The sequence below is a fragment of the Ascaphus truei genome, chromosome 6 (assembly GCF_040206685.1).
Source record: "Ascaphus truei isolate aAscTru1 chromosome 6, aAscTru1.hap1, whole genome shotgun sequence".
Lineage (NCBI taxonomy): Eukaryota > Metazoa > Chordata > Amphibia > Anura > Ascaphidae > Ascaphus > Ascaphus truei.
In genome coordinates this window covers 123,893,633-123,910,691 of record NC_134488.1, presented here as the reverse complement: position 1 = coordinate 123,910,691, position 17,059 = coordinate 123,893,633, and the positions used below count along the sequence as shown (strand labels likewise).

General features: G+C 42.4%; 1 protein-coding gene across 3 annotated transcripts; it reads right to left on the bottom strand.

The window, feature by feature from the left end:
• Positions 1–3,470: 3,470 nt before the first annotated feature.
• LOC142497830 (cysteine-rich venom protein 6-like) lies at positions 3,471–16,424 on the bottom strand. 3 transcript variants are annotated; one of them, XM_075606190.1, is made up of 5 exons: positions 16,017–16,424; positions 15,567–15,620; positions 12,048–12,095; positions 5,834–6,019; positions 3,471–4,166 (listed from the first exon to the last, which is right to left on the bottom strand). In XM_075606190.1, exons 2-5 carry the CDS (start codon positions 15,604–15,606, stop codon positions 4,150–4,152), a joined length of 291 nt encoding a protein of 96 aa, XP_075462305.1. In that variant the 5' UTR covers positions 15,607–15,620; positions 16,017–16,424; the 3' UTR covers positions 3,471–4,149. The 3 variants fall into 3 exon arrangements, with proteins under 3 accessions (XP_075462305.1, XP_075462304.1, XP_075462303.1); XM_075606189.1 differs by having other exon boundaries at positions 3,471–4,211; positions 16,017–16,423; XM_075606188.1 differs by having other exon boundaries at positions 3,473–4,126; positions 16,017–16,416.
• Between the last annotated feature and the right edge of the window lie 635 nt (positions 16,425–17,059).

Sequence of the window (17,059 nt, the reverse complement as noted above, 5' to 3'; positions counted from 1 at the left end):
GGGAGAAGGGAGATTGGTCTGTAATTTGAGACAGTGTTTTTGTCCCCACTTTTGAAGATTGGGACAACTCTGGCAGCTTTCCAGGTCTTAGGGATATGGCCTGCAGATAGGATAGAGTTGACTATGGAAGCAGTTGGTTTGGCAATGGCTGGGGCACCAAGTCTTAGGAACCTAGATTGTAGTAAGTCAGGTCCACATTGGCTGCATAGTTTTAATTTGAGAAGCGCTTGTTTAATCTCCTCTTCGGATACTGGGCCAAATTGAAAATTGTGCGCAATGTTGGGAGGGGGTGGGGCTTTAGGGGTACTCCCAGGATGAGACTCAGGTTTGTGGTTTGGGTTGCGTTTTGCTAATAAGTTAGTAGCCCACCCCACAAAGTAATCATTGAATGCATTTGCAATGTCGGTGGGGTTTGTCAGACTAATATAGATCTTGGAAAAAATTACTTGGGTGTTGATGGTTAGAAGGCTGGAATATGTTGTTGATAACCTTCCAGAAGTTAGCTGGGTTTGATGTGTTCTGGAGGAGATTGTCAGAGTAATATTGTGCTTTTGCATGCCTTGTTTGCCTTGTGCACATGTTCCACAGGCATCTGAGATCCTTGGTAGTGCCAGTTATTTTGTGGCTTTTTCATAAGGCATCCCTGAACTGGTAGAGTGCTATAAGGTCAGGTGTAACCCATGGAAGGTGGGCACCCTGTACCCTTAGTCTGCGTAGTGGAGCATGGGTATCACAGAGTTTTAAGAACTCGGATTGGAAATAGTCAAGCGCAGAAACAGGGTCAGGAATTAAATTGATTCTGTGCCAAGGGCAGTTGGTAAGGTCAGCCAGAAACTGTTGTGGGTTAAAGTTTCTAAATGTCCTAGTGAGGAGAACTTTAGGGCTTGATTGGGGCAGTTTAATTTTCCTTACACAGTACACTATTGCATGGTCACTGAAAATGTCAGGAAGGATGCCAGAGGATTGGATTCTGCTGCGATTTGAGGAGAGAATCCAGTCAAGCAAGGAATGGTTGTGCGATTTCAGGTTTGTTCGTGTGGGTTGGGAAATGAGTTGCGATAGTTTAAGCGACTTTATTTGTGTGTGGATTTTGTGGTTTTTAGGGTCAAGCCAATTGAAGTTGAAATCCCAAAGAACTAGCAGCTCACTCTTCTCATTCAGAGAGGAAATGGAGCCAAGAAACTGGGTGATATCAGTCAGAGATTGTAGAGGGGCTTTAGGGGGGGCGGTAGATGCCAGCAATCAGGATGGGCTTAGAGAAGGGGAGGCAGATTCTGCCAACTAGGATTTCAAAAGAGGTTGGTCTTGGGGGGCAATTTAACAGTGTAAATTGTAAGGTGTCTGCAATATAAATTAACACCCCTTCTCCTCTCTTTAACCTATCTCTCCTAAAAATGGAGTATCCCTGAATGGCAATATGTGCATCAGGAGTTTTAGGGGTTAGCCGTGTTTCTGTAAGAACGATGGCTTTTGGTTTATGCATAAGGCACCATGCCCTTAGTTCATCCAGTTTGGGCAGCAGACTCCGGATATTTATATGGGCGAGAGATAGCCCTTTTTGGATTGAGGGGGGTATTCTCAGGGGTATGGGACAGAGTTGAAGTGGGAGGACCTGGGTTAGGTTCATTATCACCTGCTAAAGAGAGTAATAGTATGAGTAGAAATTTGAGTACTTGTTTGCAAGTTGTAACTTTATGATGTTTGCCATTTGAGTGTGCTGTTGTTGGTGTGCTTGTTTTTAGGGTTCTCCACCAACATTCAGTAGATAGTGCAAGGCTTTTGAGTAATCCAGGGTGTATGGTGATGTTGGGCGTGGGCCAGGAGGGAGGCGTTTGTAGTGGATAGAGAGAATAACATTTCATTGAGGCAATGAGAAAGAACAAAGTGGAGGTTCATTATGCCAGAGGCAGGTAATGCTGCATGGAGCTGTTTTGAGCCAAGTATGTGTGTGCGCAGACTAAACAGCAGGGATCATAGTGTGATCAGAATAGCTCACCGTTTGTTGCCATGCGTAGAAGAGTTTGCAGAAGGATGCAGTCCCCAGTCACACTATAGTCTAACTATATTTCTCACTTAAAAGCTCACTTTAAATGCCTCACTATCTAATGCCAATGCAGTCCCTGCAAATGCAGGAGGGGGGTATAAACTATTTAAATTACGAATACTGGAAAACAGATATTTTATATGTAAGTTGCTACATGCGTTTTTTTAACTACTATACGCTATATATATATATATATATATATATATATATATATATATATATATAGCGTATAGTAGTTAAAAACGCATGTAGCAACTTACATATAAAATATCTGTTTTCCAGTAAATTCTTAATTTAAATAGTGAAGTCCATGCTGCCCGTTGGTGATTGCAGAGGAGATTGCGCAGAGCTCAAGACAGGCGGTGACGAAGCAGATTAGTCTGTGAAACGCATTGTGGTAGAGCATCGTGAGCGTTCTGTGCAGACAAGCCTGTTGGCTATTTTCCGGCTGTTTCGAGAGAGACACTGTGAGTTTCGGAGACGTGCTAGGTAATGGCGTACAGGTTACGCTTCATTGCGCATACACCGAAGTAGCTGAACAAGATGGAGACACAATTCGATGCCAGCGTGCGGGAGAGAATGTCTCCTGCTCGGCGCCATCTCCTCTGCAATCACCAACGGGCAGCATTGTCTTCACTATTTAAGAATTTACTGGAGAACAGATATTTTATATGTAAGTTGCTACATGCGTTTTTTTATACTGTACATTATATACTGTACTACTTCAACCTTGGTGCGCTCTGTGCCTTCTTTCTTCTATGTTTGATCCACCTGTGGAGTGATCTTCAGTGGATTTTTCAGTGCAGGAGGGGAATACCTCCATGCACAGGAGCAGCCCAAGGAGGGAGTTGATTTACACCTAAGACTGTAGGAAGCATGAGCGCGGATCAGAAATCTCTCTGTCACCTTCAGCGTTGCGTTGTCATGGCAACGCGTCATCGCGTGACGTCACAGCATCATTTGACATTGGGTCACCATGACAACGCCACAGTGCAGGAGGAGGGCGCTCTGGAAAACGTAAGACCCCCCTATCACAATTTACTCAAACTCATACTCTCACCCTTTTTGCGGGGCCCGGAGCATCAAACTGCACAGCACAGTGCACACTACACTGTCCCCTGCAAGCACATCATTCATTACAGCATATAAATAATTTTTACAGAAACATTAAAGCAGATTGACTTTTATTGAAATGCAATTGTGCCAGGAAAAGGTAAGAAACACAGATATACAGGGAGAAGGTGTAAGAGGCGTAAAGCCCCCCATTCTTACAGATAATATGTCTTTCTCATAAAGGAGGAAAAGAAGGGATCCAGCGCTCCACGGATTTCTGAATAAGAAAGATTTATTGTGCCACACAACGTTTCGACCTTATGGTCTTTATCAAGATGCCTAGTCACTTGATAAAGATCATAAGGTCGAAACGTTGTGTGGCACAATAAATCTTTCTTATTCAGAAATCCGTGGAGCACTGGATCCCTTCTTTTCCTCAGTGTACTTTGGAGTTTTGGCAGGTACTTCCTTGAACCAGCAGCACCGGTAAATTGTATGCATCTTTCTCTTTTTTGTGGAGTGCAGCCTTAACCCCTCTTACAGTTTCTCATAAAGGATACATGAAAAGAGTTCAGCTGCAGCTGCTCAATCACAATATTTCATATAGACACAGATACCAGAACTGTTAGATAGGTACATATCTTCGCAGAAACATCCCGGGACACAGAGTGCTTCACATGTGGAGGGTGGATCAAAGCGAATGGCACAAGTGATGGGGCCGGCAGAGCCACACTCATTATAAACTCTGTGTTCCCCAACGCATTCTGCAAGAATATTTGCGCCCTGGTGTGTTTAAGACATTTGGGAAGATGCCTTGTGCTGGAGCAGAATCAATTTCCAGGCTTGTATTGCTTGGAGGTGATTTGTTTCACTATATGAAGCGGTTTATTCCTCACTATTAAATTTTCACTTTCTTTTTTGTTCAATTTGAGTAATCACACATTAATGCACTCTTGGGTATCTCTTTAGGTTACTGTTTGTTCTTGTGTTATTTTTCTTCTTTTTTCGTTGTCTTGTTTTTGGTGCATACTGTAAGGAGTAGGGAAACACAGTCATGTTGTGTCTGGGTCTGGATGACAAAACCCCATTCATTATCATCCCAGATATGACAAAACTGGAAGGAAAGCAAATCCTAGTTATATATAAAACACTATTTCTGTACTGCACTCTTACATACAGTTATCACGCACAGGGACTGCTGCATTACAGGCAACTTCGTAGCAGTCAGCTGTGCAGGCACCATCACAGGACCTCATCCTATAACAAGCCACCTGTCTCTCTACTCAGGGCTTCACAACTAACCTGCTACCTTGGAGGCGGGTTGTATGGCCCCCCTGTTTTTGATTACTCCTGACCCTGATTCCTGCTTCGTCCAACTACCCCTCTGACACCAGGCTTGACCCTTGCCTCGTCTTACTTCTCCCTGCCTTCAGACAGCCCTGACCCCTGCTTCGTCTGACGTCTCTCTGCCTGCCGCCAGCCCTGACCCCTGCCTCGTCCTACGACCTATCTGCCTGCCGCCAGCCCTGACTCATGCCTCATCTTACTACCTCTCTGCCTGTCACCAGCCTGACCCCTTCCTTGTCTGACTACCCTCTGCTGCCAGCCCTGACCCCTGTCTTGTATGACTTCTCTCTGTCTGCCACCAGCCCTCTGACCTCTGCCTCGTCTTACTACTCCCTGCCTGCTGCCAGCCCTGACCTCTGCCTTGTCTTACTACCCTCTGCCTGCTGCCAGCCCAGACTCCTGCCTCGTCCTACTACCTATCTGCCTGCCGCCAGCCCTGACCCCTGCTTAATCTCCATACACCTTTGCCTACCCAGATCGCTGGGTACAGAGTTATGACAATGTTACATTAAGTGAACAGGGTTATACATTATGAATAAAGACATTTCATGAATTGTTAAAGATAAAATATATTATAAGTGTGACCCTTTGGAACCTCGAGAGGCTTCATGGGCTCTGCACCACTTATCATACCTATGTTCCCATATATACATCCCTTGTGGTGAATCTTTAGGACCCTGGTACCATTTATTATTAAGTGTATTCTGCAGTTGTCGTGTGTTTGCCTATCAATGGAATAAATCTCAGTTTATTTTGCTTAACTTGTTCTGCTCAATTGGGATCCACAAAATATAAATTTGTTAAGAAGTGCGTCCATCGTGACAAGCTTTTAAAACACATCTGCGTTGCCCCAAAGGCGCACAGCCTGATGGCCCCCCCCCCCCAAAGAACTGCTCCCCTCTGCACAGGACCAGCGTGCTAAGGGCTAACATGTGCTTGATCTTTGTTGAATCGGCAACCCCACCCACTGGAATGTTAATGAGCCATGGGGACACAAAGGAAAGATCTTTTTGTCCACTCCAGCGTACATCTGCGTTGCCCCAAAGGCGCAAAGTCTTTGGTGCAGCCGAAGGGCAGCCAAAGGGCGTGAGCCGTTTGCTGATGTTAGTTAATGTTAAAGCTGCTCTATTTCTATCTGAAACTCAAAAGCCCTTTATCCCCTGTACCCAATTTTCCTACTTTATCTGTCCATGAAATGTCTGTGAAGTGACTGTATAACCCTGTTCTTTTATTGCAACCGTGTATTTTTTATAACTCTGTGCCCAGGACATACTTGAAAATGAGACGTAACTCCCAATGTATTACTTCCTGGTAACACATTTTTATAAATAAGAACATTTATTTATCTACTGTAGATAATGCAATCCCGCACCAGTATTTGTGTATCACCTTGTAAAACAGGACACTGTGTTTTTTCCACACAAAGATAGGAGTCCTCTTTGAGCAGCACCAATCCATCGCTACAGAAGCATCCAAGTTTGCATAGTCTGGAACAAGGTGGGGGATCTTGGTAATTATCACAAGTCAAAGGGCAAGAGGATGAACATTTCGAATATGTCATGTTCTTCGGGCAACCTGTTGGGTGTCAATAAAGGAGAAGTGTTAGACCTCCAATAAATTCACTAACTGTAAACATGATACACCGCATTTATATATCTGAAACTTTCTATAACCTTTAGTATTTTATGGACCTGTAGCACAGCAAGGTCCATATTTACTAAACTGTGTTATTCCACAAGATTCCTTCCAGTGCCTGATGACACCTTAGGGGTTCTGTCACTTAATTAGGCTGTAAGGTTTCTTGCTTCTCCTGCAAGTATCTTGTGAAGTAGCACCACTTAATAAATATGGGCTTAAATACGTTACAGACAAAGGGTTATTTACTTACATTTCCCTGGCCACAAACCTAGGAGTAGATCCACAGATTTCTGTTAAATCTGGGCAATAAATATAACGTTACCTAATTCGGTAACGTCCATTGGTTTTCCTGAGTTTAACCGGCAGCGACAAAGCTAAATATATGCAAACCCAGCGCCGTTGGGATCACATGGCGATCAGCCTATGCTAATGAGACGTTGGCACGGCCTTGCGTTGGCTTCCAATAACATGGCGTTATTCCTGTGTTACCCATAGGGGGCATTACTTCTGTCAGGTCCCTGAAAAAGTGTTTAATTAAAGTAGAAAGAGAGAAGACAGGAGAGGTAAATAAGGCAGTAATTAACAGTATGATAGTGAAATCAGACCTAACTGTGGTCTTACACTTACCCAGACCCTGTAACAGACCCATATCAGGGCCTGGGTGGGTGTAACGCCACCTTTACCTAACGTAACATTAAATCCCTGCGGTAACTATAACGGAGCTCTGGGGATCGACGCTGTTAGAGAGAACACCTCTTCTGCATATCGTTAGCACTAACGCTCGTTATAGCAACGCAAGGGCCCGTTACGGCAGAAAACAGCGCTTAATGCAGAGTTACAGAGCTTTGAAGATCCCCGTTAGCACTTAACGATACGTTAACTGAAGTTAACATATTAAGTATTTAATGGACCGCCGCGCGTGTGTGTGTGTGTGTGTGTGTGTGTGTGTGTGTGTGTGTGTGTGTGTGTGTGTGTGTGTGTGTGTGTGTGTGTGTGTGTGTGTGTGTGTGTGTGTGTTCTCAGTAAGCAGCTCAGTGCTGCATAAGGACTCCAATGTGTTGGTACAAAACACAGTGGCCAGATACATGAAACTCTCTCACTGACTCCTATCTCCCTCACTCCACCCGTTTTTCTCACTCTCCCTGTTCCTCACTCCTACCTCTCTCTCAATCTCATTCCCACTTCTCTCACTCCTGTCTCTCTCACTCGCCCCACTCTCTCGCTTCACCCTCTGGCGTCTTCTTCCCTCTCTCACTGTCACGGGAGACTCCTGTGGCGGGTAGGATCTCGGTGGCTGGAACAGCAGGAGCCTAGTAGGGGTCACAATCAGAGGGTCCGAGGCAGGCGGCAGACAGCGCAGTCGGATGACAAGCAGAGATCCGAGGCAGGAGGCAGATAGCGCAGTCAGGTAACAAGCAGAGGTCGGCAACGAGGAGACTGGAACAGGACAGGCGGGGCAGGACAGGTCCGGGAGCAGGGACTGAGAACAGAGAGCAGGGACTGAAACCGGGGAGCAAGGAACAAACAGGGACAAGCCAGATTACCAGCAGGGGCCTTTACTAAGAACAGAATCAAAATACAGGAACAGATCAGGATCAAAGACAGAGGCATGTGCAATAGGAGTCTGACTCGAAACAAAGGCAAGGGAAACAGACAGGAAGCAGAACTATAAGACAGAGAGAGGAGCAACAAGAAGACAGACAGACAGGGGAACCCAGAGCAAACAGAAGGCAGCAGCACACCCGGTGGATAAAGAAGCTATGGCTAGGCAGGAAGTCTAGGCGACCCTGACATTACTCCCCCCTCTCAAGAGCGTTCTCCGGACGATCCTCCAGGCTCTTCCCGGAAGCCTTGATGAAAAGTGGACTCAAGATGACCCACCTCTGGTGGTTTGTCAGCGGGCAGAGGGTACTCCACAGGTACATTGGGTGCTGCAAGGAACCTCCGAATGGGTGCGTTCAACCCAAATGCAGGGGCAGAGACATCAGGAACATGGGCATCAAGGACGGGTGCAGCGTTTCCACATGAGTCAGTGGGGACACAGAGTTCACTCTCCATGGTCTCCTCTTGCGACTGCCGTTTCGTGGTATCACCCAATGAAAGACCAGCTATTTGAGTTTTCAGCTCTTGAAGCTGTCCTTCTGCACTTCTTTTCACACTCAAAGCATTTGTCAGTTCAGCTTCTTTGGAGTTGAGTCGCGACTCCATCTCTCCCAGCTGACTTGGAACAAGGCTTAAATGTGTTTCTTTTTCTTTATTTCTGACCTGTAGCTGCCGGTACTCCTCCCAGACCTTGTCCAGCTCCAGCTGCAGCCGGGCCTCCTCATGGGCTGTGTGATTCAACACTTTGCAGGCATCAGCCATCTTGACCCCATAGCGCAGTGTCAGGCTAGACACTTGATGGACGGACACCTCCTCCCTCTCTTTTTTGGCAAGCTGTGTCTTGACCTCAGCGATTTGCGCCTGCAGCGCTGTGAGATACTGTGATGTGTGTTCAGCTGTCAGCTTTAGCTCTTTCATTTTTAGATGTTGTTGCAATTTCCACTCCTCAGTGAGAGATCCCTGGTTAAGTGTATCCTGCAATTCTCTTCTCAGGGCTTTCCTCTCTTCACTGTGATCATTTTGAGCTTGCTTCCATGCATCCCTCATCACATCTTGGAGCTCTGCAAATTCCTTTGCTAGGGTCTCAGCCGCATGTCTTTTCCATGTCTCTTTCTCGTGAGTGTACTGGCTGGTATGGATGGAGCAGTGTCTGTGCTCCTCTAACTCTTGCTTCAGTTTCTGGACCGCCGTGTGCTCCCTCTCATACAGGGTCACCTGGGCTGTAAGCTCCTCCACCAGTGAGGCTCTGGTTATGCTCAGTGTGGCCTACAGTCCCTCATGCTGTTCTGTGGGGACACACTGGGTACTCAAATACTCTTGCAGCATCTTTACTTTGTAGGCAGTCTGGAAACTTTCTTCCTGCAGAACTCGCTGCTTTTCCTCAGCATTCACCCATCTCTCCTTGGTGTCCTGCAGATGTGTACGCAATTCTTGCAGCTGACTCTGCAGCATATTTTCTGCTTGTGTGCGCTGCTCCAGCGAGACACGTTTTTCTTGCAGCACTCTCTCTGCATTCTGCAGTGCTGTCTGCACGTCTAACTTTTCCTGGGCTAACTGTTTCTTCTCCTCTCCCAATTCATGAAGTTTCTTATCTCATTCACTGACTTAGACATAGAGATTCTTGCACTATTGGGTTACAGTTTCAAGACTGCTATTTAACCCTCTGAAGATCTCTCTCAATGAGCATAGTTCTGTGTTTAAGTGGCAACTCTTCTCCGTGGAGGCTTCCAGCTCTGTAGTAAGCCTGTGAACCTCTTTCTGAGATGCTTCCAGTGCTGTGCCAACTTGAGCCATGAAACTCTGGTACTGGGCATTATCTGCGTAAGCCTTCTCCAGCTTACTTGACAAGATCACCCTGTCATTCTCCAACTGATACTTTTCTTTTTCCAAGTCACCCTCTGCTTTTTCCAGTGCTAATTCATGGAGTCTTTTATCTCCTTCACTGGCTTGGACAAAGAAGTTCTTACTCATTTGGTTTATAGTTTCAAACCTACTATTTAACTCTTCTGAGGCATCTCTCATAGAGCGTATCTCTGTTTTCAAGTAGCATCTCTCCTTCCGAACGACTTCCATCTCTTTTTTGAAGTAGCAAATCTCCTCCTGGGAGACTTTAAGCTCTGTATTAAGCTTGTCAATTTCCTTCATAGAGATTTCCAGGAATTCGTTACTTTTAGAAGCGAGGCGCTGATCCTCAGCAGCATCAGCATATGCCCTCTCCAGCTCACCTGACATGACATCCAGGTTACTCTCCAACTGGTGCTTTTCTTTTTCCTGGAGAACACACTTAGCAATTGCTGAGGATAGACAGCTCTGTAATGCAGCCTTGGCTTCTTGTGCTTTATCTAAACGTCCATGAAGACAATCAATCTCTTTTCGTGCAGAATGAAGTGTCTGAGTTAGGGCATCTTTTCCTTGATTAAGTACTTCTTTCTTTTCTTCCACTATTCTTGGGATAAGTCGGTGAGTTGCCTTAAGCTGCAGCATACCTCTTTCATCAAATGCAGACTCTGGGGTTAAAGGTTCATCCTTAATTCCTTCTGCAACTTCCACAGTAATACAGTACCTCCTTTCTTTTTCTTCTTCTTCCTTGCTTTGAGAAGTTCTGAAGAATCAGTGGTACTGTGTTCACATTTACTGCTCAAGACTGTTTTCAGAGTGGGAGCCATAACTTCGGACATACTGTAAGGAAACCAAACTTCCCAAGAAACCAGTAAAGCAGAAAATGTGTCTTTAATGCAGAAGCATTAGAATGAACAACAAGAATATTAGACAAAGAGAGACACAAGATAGGAGAGATGACCTTTTGAGACCTTAGCATCAGTCACAGAGATATCATAAATGCAAGGAAAAAACATAGACAGAGAAACCTGTAGTTATATCTGAAACTTTAGATATCAGGTGTAGGGATATCATATAAAACAGAAAACCTGCAGTTAAATATGAATCTTTAGACATCAGGCATAGGGATATCATATAGACAGAGAAAACCTGCAGTTAAATCTGAAACTTCAGACATCAGGCGTAGGGATATCATATAGACAGAGAAAAACCTGAAGTTAAATCTGAATCTTTAGAAATCAGACATAGAAATATCATAGACAGCAGGAAACTACTACAGAGAAAACTTGCAGTTAGATCCGAAACTTTTGACATCAGACATAGGAATATCAGACAGAGAAACCTGCAGTTAAATCTGAAACTTTAGATATCAGGCGTAGGGATATCAGACAGAGAACCCTGCAGTTAAATCTGAAACCCTTGATATCTGGTATAGGGATATCACACTTTGCAGAGAAACAAACTTCAGGGGAACTTGCAGGTAACCCTGAAACCTTAGATCCAATCATAGGAAGAACTACAGATTGCAGGAACAAAATAATGGAAGCACTCTTGTCTTTTGAAATGGGAACCCTGTGAACAGCAGTGGTCCAACCAGGGATGCAGAGACAAGCCTTGTCCAGGGAATGAAAGTCAGAGTCTAAAAAGGTGGCAACAGGTACTGCAAGGGTTAACCCAGGCACTGCACAAAAGAAAAAACCTCAAAGAAAGGTGCACTAGTCTTTCCAGCAAAAATGTATTCCCCCTCTCCCTCTCACTTTACTCCACTCTCTTTTTCGCTCTCACTTCCCCTTCATTTACTATTACTGCCACAAATAGTAAAGAAAAAGCAACAGTAATATGAGGGAAATGATAATATATTCAATATAATTGTGTGTGTGTGTGTGTGTGTGTGTGTGTGTGTGTGTGTGTGTGTGTGTGTGTGTGTGTGTGTGTGTGTGTGTGTGTGTGTGTGTGTGTGTGTGTGTGTGTGTGTGTGTGTGTGTGTGTATGCGTGTGTGTGTGTGTGTCTGTGTGTGTGTGTGTGTATGTGTGTATGTGTATGTATGTATGTGTGTACAATTGTCCCCCGGCACCCAATGTACTCTGGGGACACTCACTGTTGGTTTCAGGTTGGGGCCTATATTACCGTGTGGTACCAATATTATTGTGTGCAGTAAAGGTTGTTAGCATATATGTGTGTGCGTGCATCATTAGTATTGTTCCTGTAAGAGGATAATCCCACCCCATTGAGATCCCTTGCAGGTGGAGGCGCTGTCACCCGCCGAATCAGGTACACCCCAGGCTCCCAGCGACGAGGTTCAGGCCTCCTCTGAATCACAGGTAACGCACCAAACACACCGTAGCCACCACATCTTCCATAGGGGGGAGGGGGGAGGAATGTGCTACATCATTATTTAAGCTTCATACACAGTCCGGGCCAGTGCTCTGCTAGGCGTGGCATACTTAACTAAATGTGTCCTTCTGCCTTGTATGTTTTAATGCAGCAGTGTCACTGTCTGTGCTGTATCATACAGTAACTTACGCGGGACAGGGGAAGAGTTTTCCATATTCACCACGGGCAGGAGAAGTCCTGCAAGAAACAATTAGTATTATTAAATGAACCTTTCTTTCTATAGAACAAATATGTGTGAGCACAAAATATAATGAATATTTGCCACACAAATGCTGCACGGTGTGTGAGCGGGGATGTGTATAACCATCTTTCCTGCAAATTACATTCTAATTACTGTACTATAGGTGCAGAGGTTTGTGTGGGATCTTTAATACCGGCTCTTACAGCATCCGGGCCTGCATATTATACATACAGGTGCCTGCATATTATATATACAGGTGCCTGCATATTATATATACAAGTGTATGCATATTATATATACAATTGTATGCATATTATACATACAGGTGCCTGCATATTATACATACAGGTGTGTGCATATTATACATACAGGTGCCTGCATATTATACATACAGGTGTCTGCATATTATACATACAGGTGCCTGCATATTATACATACAGGTGCCTGCATATTATACATACAGGTGTGTGCATATTATACATACAGGTGCCTGCATATTATACATACAGGTGTGTGCATATTATACATACAGGTGCCTGCATATGATACATACAGGTGTCTGCATATTATACATACAGGTGCCTGCATATTATACATACAGGTGTCTGCATATTATAATACATACAGGTGTCTGCATATTATAATACATACAGGTGTCTGCATATTATATATACAAGTGTCTGCATATTATACATACAGGTGTCTGCATATTATACATACAGGTGTCTGCATATTATACATACAGGTGTCTGCATATTATAATACATACAGGTGTCTGCATATTATACATACACGTGCCTGCATATTATACATACAGGTGTCTGCATATTATAATACATACAGGTGTCTGCATATTATACATACAGGTGTCTGCATATTATACATACAGGTGTCTGCATATTATATATACAGGTGTCTGCATATTATACATACAGGTGTCTGCATATTATAATACATACAGGTGTCTGCATATTATACATACAGGTGTCTGCATATTATACATACAGGTGTCTGCATATTATACATACAGGTGTCTGCATATTATAATACATACAGGTGTCTGCATATTGTACATACAGGTGTCTGCATATTATAATACATACAGGTGTCTGCATATTATACATACAGGTGCCTGCATATTATACATACAGGTGTCTGCATATTATACATACAGGTGCCTGCATATTATACATACACGTGCCTGCATATTATACATACAGGTGTCTGCATATTATACATACAGGTGTCTGCATATTATAATACATACAGGTGTCTGCATATTGTACATACAGGTGTCTGCATATTATAATACATACAGGTGTCTGCATATTATACATACAGGTGCCTGCATATTATACATACACGTGCCTGCATATTATACATACAGGTGTCTGCATATTATAATACATACAGGTGTCTGCATATTATACATACAGATGTCTGCATATTATACATACAGGTGTCTGCATATTATATACACAGGTGTCTGCATATTATACATACAGGTGTCTGCATATTATAATACATACAGGTGTCTGCATATTATACATACAGGTGTCTGCATATTATACATACAGGTGTCTGCATATTATACATACAGGTGTCTGCATATTATACATACAGGTGTCTGCATATTATAATACATACAGGTGTCTGCATATTGTACATACAGGTGTCTGCATATTATAATACATACAGGTGTCTGCATATTATACATACAAGTGCCTGCATATTATACATACAGGTGTCTGCATATTATAATACATACAGGTGTCTGCATATTATACATACAGGTGCCTGCATATTATACATACACGTGCCTGCATATTATAATACATACAGGTGTCTGCATATTATACATACAGGTGTCTGCATATTATAATACATACAGGTGTCTGCATATTATAATACATACAGGTGTCTGCATATTATAATACATACCGGTGTCTGCATATTATAATACATACAGGTGTCTGCATATTATAATACATACCGGTGTCTGCATATTATAATACATACAGGTGTCTGCATATTATAATACATACCGGTGTCTGCATATTATAATACATACAGGTGTCTGCATATTATAATACATTCAGGTGTCTGCATAATATAATACATACAGGTGTCTGCATATTATAATACATACAGGTGTCTGCATATTATAATACATACAGGTGTCTGCATATTATACATACAAGTGTCTGCATATTATACATACAAGTGTCTGCATATTATAATACATACAGGTGTCTGCATATTATACATACAAATGTCTGCATATTATACATACAAGTGTCTGCATATTATAATACATACAGGTGTCTGCATATTATAATACATACAGGTGTCTGCATATTATACATACAAGTGTCTGCATATTATACATACAAGTGTCTGCATATTATAATACATACAGGTGTCTGCATATTATAATACATACAGGTGTGTGCATATTATAATACATACAGGTGTCTGCATATTATACATACAAGTGTCTGCATATTATACATACAAGTGTCTGCATATTATAATACATACAGGTGTGTGCATATTATAATACATACAGGTGTCTGCATATTATACATACAAGTGTCTGCATATTCTACATACAGGTGTCTGCATATTATAATACATACAGGTGTCTGCATATTATAATACATACAGGTGTCTGCATATTATAATACATACAGGTGTCTGCATATTATACATACAAGTGTCTGCATATTATAATACATACAGGTGTCTGCATATTATAATACATACAGGTGTGTGCATATTATAATACATACAGGTGTCTGCATATTATACATACACGTGCCTGCATATTATACATACAAGTGTCTGCATATTATACATACAAGTGTCTGCATATTATAATACATACAGGTGTCTGCATATTATACATACAAGTGTCTGCATATTATAATACATACAGGTGTCTGCATATTATACATACAAGTGTCTGCATATTATACATACAGGTGTCTGCATATTATAATACATACAGGTGTCTGCATATTATACATACAGGTGTCTGCATATTATACATACAGGTGTCTGCATATTATAATACATACAGGTGTCTGCATATTATAATACATACAGGTGTCTGCATATTATACATACAAGTGTCTGCATATTATAATACATACAGGTATCTGCATATTATAATACATACAGGTGTGTGCATATTATAATACATACAGGTGTCTGCATATTATACATACAAGTGTCTGCATATTCTACATACAGGTGTCTGCATATTATAATACATATACGTGCCTGCATATTATAATACAAACAGGTGCCTGCATATTATAATACATATAGGTGCCTGCATATTATAATACATGCAGGTGTCTGCATATTATGATACATACAGGTGCCTGCATATAATAATAGATGTTTGCATAATATAATACAGACAGTTATTACACAATCTGTCCTTTTTAATCCTTACTTACCCAGTGCCAGCATGAGGGAAGTTGTGCTGAAATGTAACATTTTGGCGTTTTAATCTGAAAGATAAAAGGTTATCGTTAATGATATGGTAGAAATGATAACAATATGCAGTGGGATATCTCAAAGCCTTATATAAGATTCACTCCATTTCTCAGTCAACATGAGGCAGTTGTGTATAAATACTGCACTGGAGCAAAAGGAGAGTGAATCCCTGCTTAACCGCAAAACTGTGTAGGATATTAAGGATAAACAACCACAACAATCAAAGTATAACGGACACAAAAAAAATCCCACAGCACAAAACAACCAAATCAGGAGCAAAAGAGCAAGAAAATGACACCAGATTTATCACAGAAAAAAATGATCAATTTATAAGAGTCTCCCCACTGCAAACCGGGGGCAAAAAAGTGTGGTGCAATTATTTATAGATTATGTTGCAGAAAGATGTATACCTGAACCGTGGAAATGGTTTCTCCTGTCAGTCTGCTGCTGTGGTATTTGTTGTGCACCAGATGTCCCCCAGTTTTATAGCCAGGCACCTTCCACTTCTTCCTCTTTTGATGCTCTCCTGAACTCAGCTCCTGATGGACGAAACCTCAAATCCAACAGGATTTATAAGAAGTCAGCCAGGGATAGGGAGTGAGGGTAACACATGGGAAAACTGCCAATAGTTATTAGGAGGGAGATAATATGTGTCAGCTTCTGGTATTATGTGGTTTCTTATGTCGTGGAAAAAAACTCAGTCCCACACTTTTTCTTTTTAGGCAAAAACAATCTGTTAACAAACTTTATTGCAGCAGCTGCTTGCAAGAGTGCATTTAATGCAAATCAAAACATTGCTGTCTGACTTAACACAAAGGCACTTCACTATAGGCTCTAAGCAAGTTATATTACAGTAGAAGAAGAGGCGGGCATACATAATTTTGCAATGTCTGCCCTTATGACTTCATCGGGCATCATACTTTTCTTTATCTTGTTTTTCTTGCAGTTACTTGGTTATACATTTTGCAATATATTTTAGCAGATTAAACAAAAAGAAAACTCATGTGCTAAGCTACCTCATCTTTCTCAAGGCCGACTGCTGGTACATCTCTGACTCTACAAGGAGGGGTAATAGATAAGACGAGGGGCCGAGCTAAACAAAGAAATTACAGTTTCAGCATTAAGGAAAGTGCGAAGGAAAAATGTGTTTTACACACACACACAATTTCACTTAACCCATAATGCAATGAAACAAAAAACATAACTCTTCTTATAGCTATGTGTAGCCCTTTCCCCCTAAATAGAGAAACTACCGGTGCTGCCATTACCTGTTGGCTCACAGGGGGCCCAAACCTCCGCCATGCAAGGGATCCCAGCGTAGTGGGAGGAGCCCCTCACAGGAACCAATAGTTATAGTAAACACACACAGTAACACATACATTATAGTGAACACCCCGCCCAGTACCACCAGTGATGTCCCAAAGTACATTGGGTGCTAGGCACCAATACCCTG

Excerpts from the sequence above, each read along its gene's own strand:
- LOC142497830 (XM_075606188.1), bottom strand. The coding sequence starts at position 15,606 with ATGTTACATTTCAGCACAACTTCCCTCATGCTGGCACTGG. Across the intron at positions 12,096-15,566 it reads TTCCCTCATGCTGGCACTGG|GACTTCTCCTGCCCGTGGTG; the intron begins GTAAGTAAGGAT and ends TGTTTCTTGCAG. Across the intron at positions 4,127-5,833 it reads ACAGTGTCCTGTTTTACAAG|TATGCACCAAAAACAAGACA; the intron begins GTGATACACAAA and ends TACTCCTTACAG.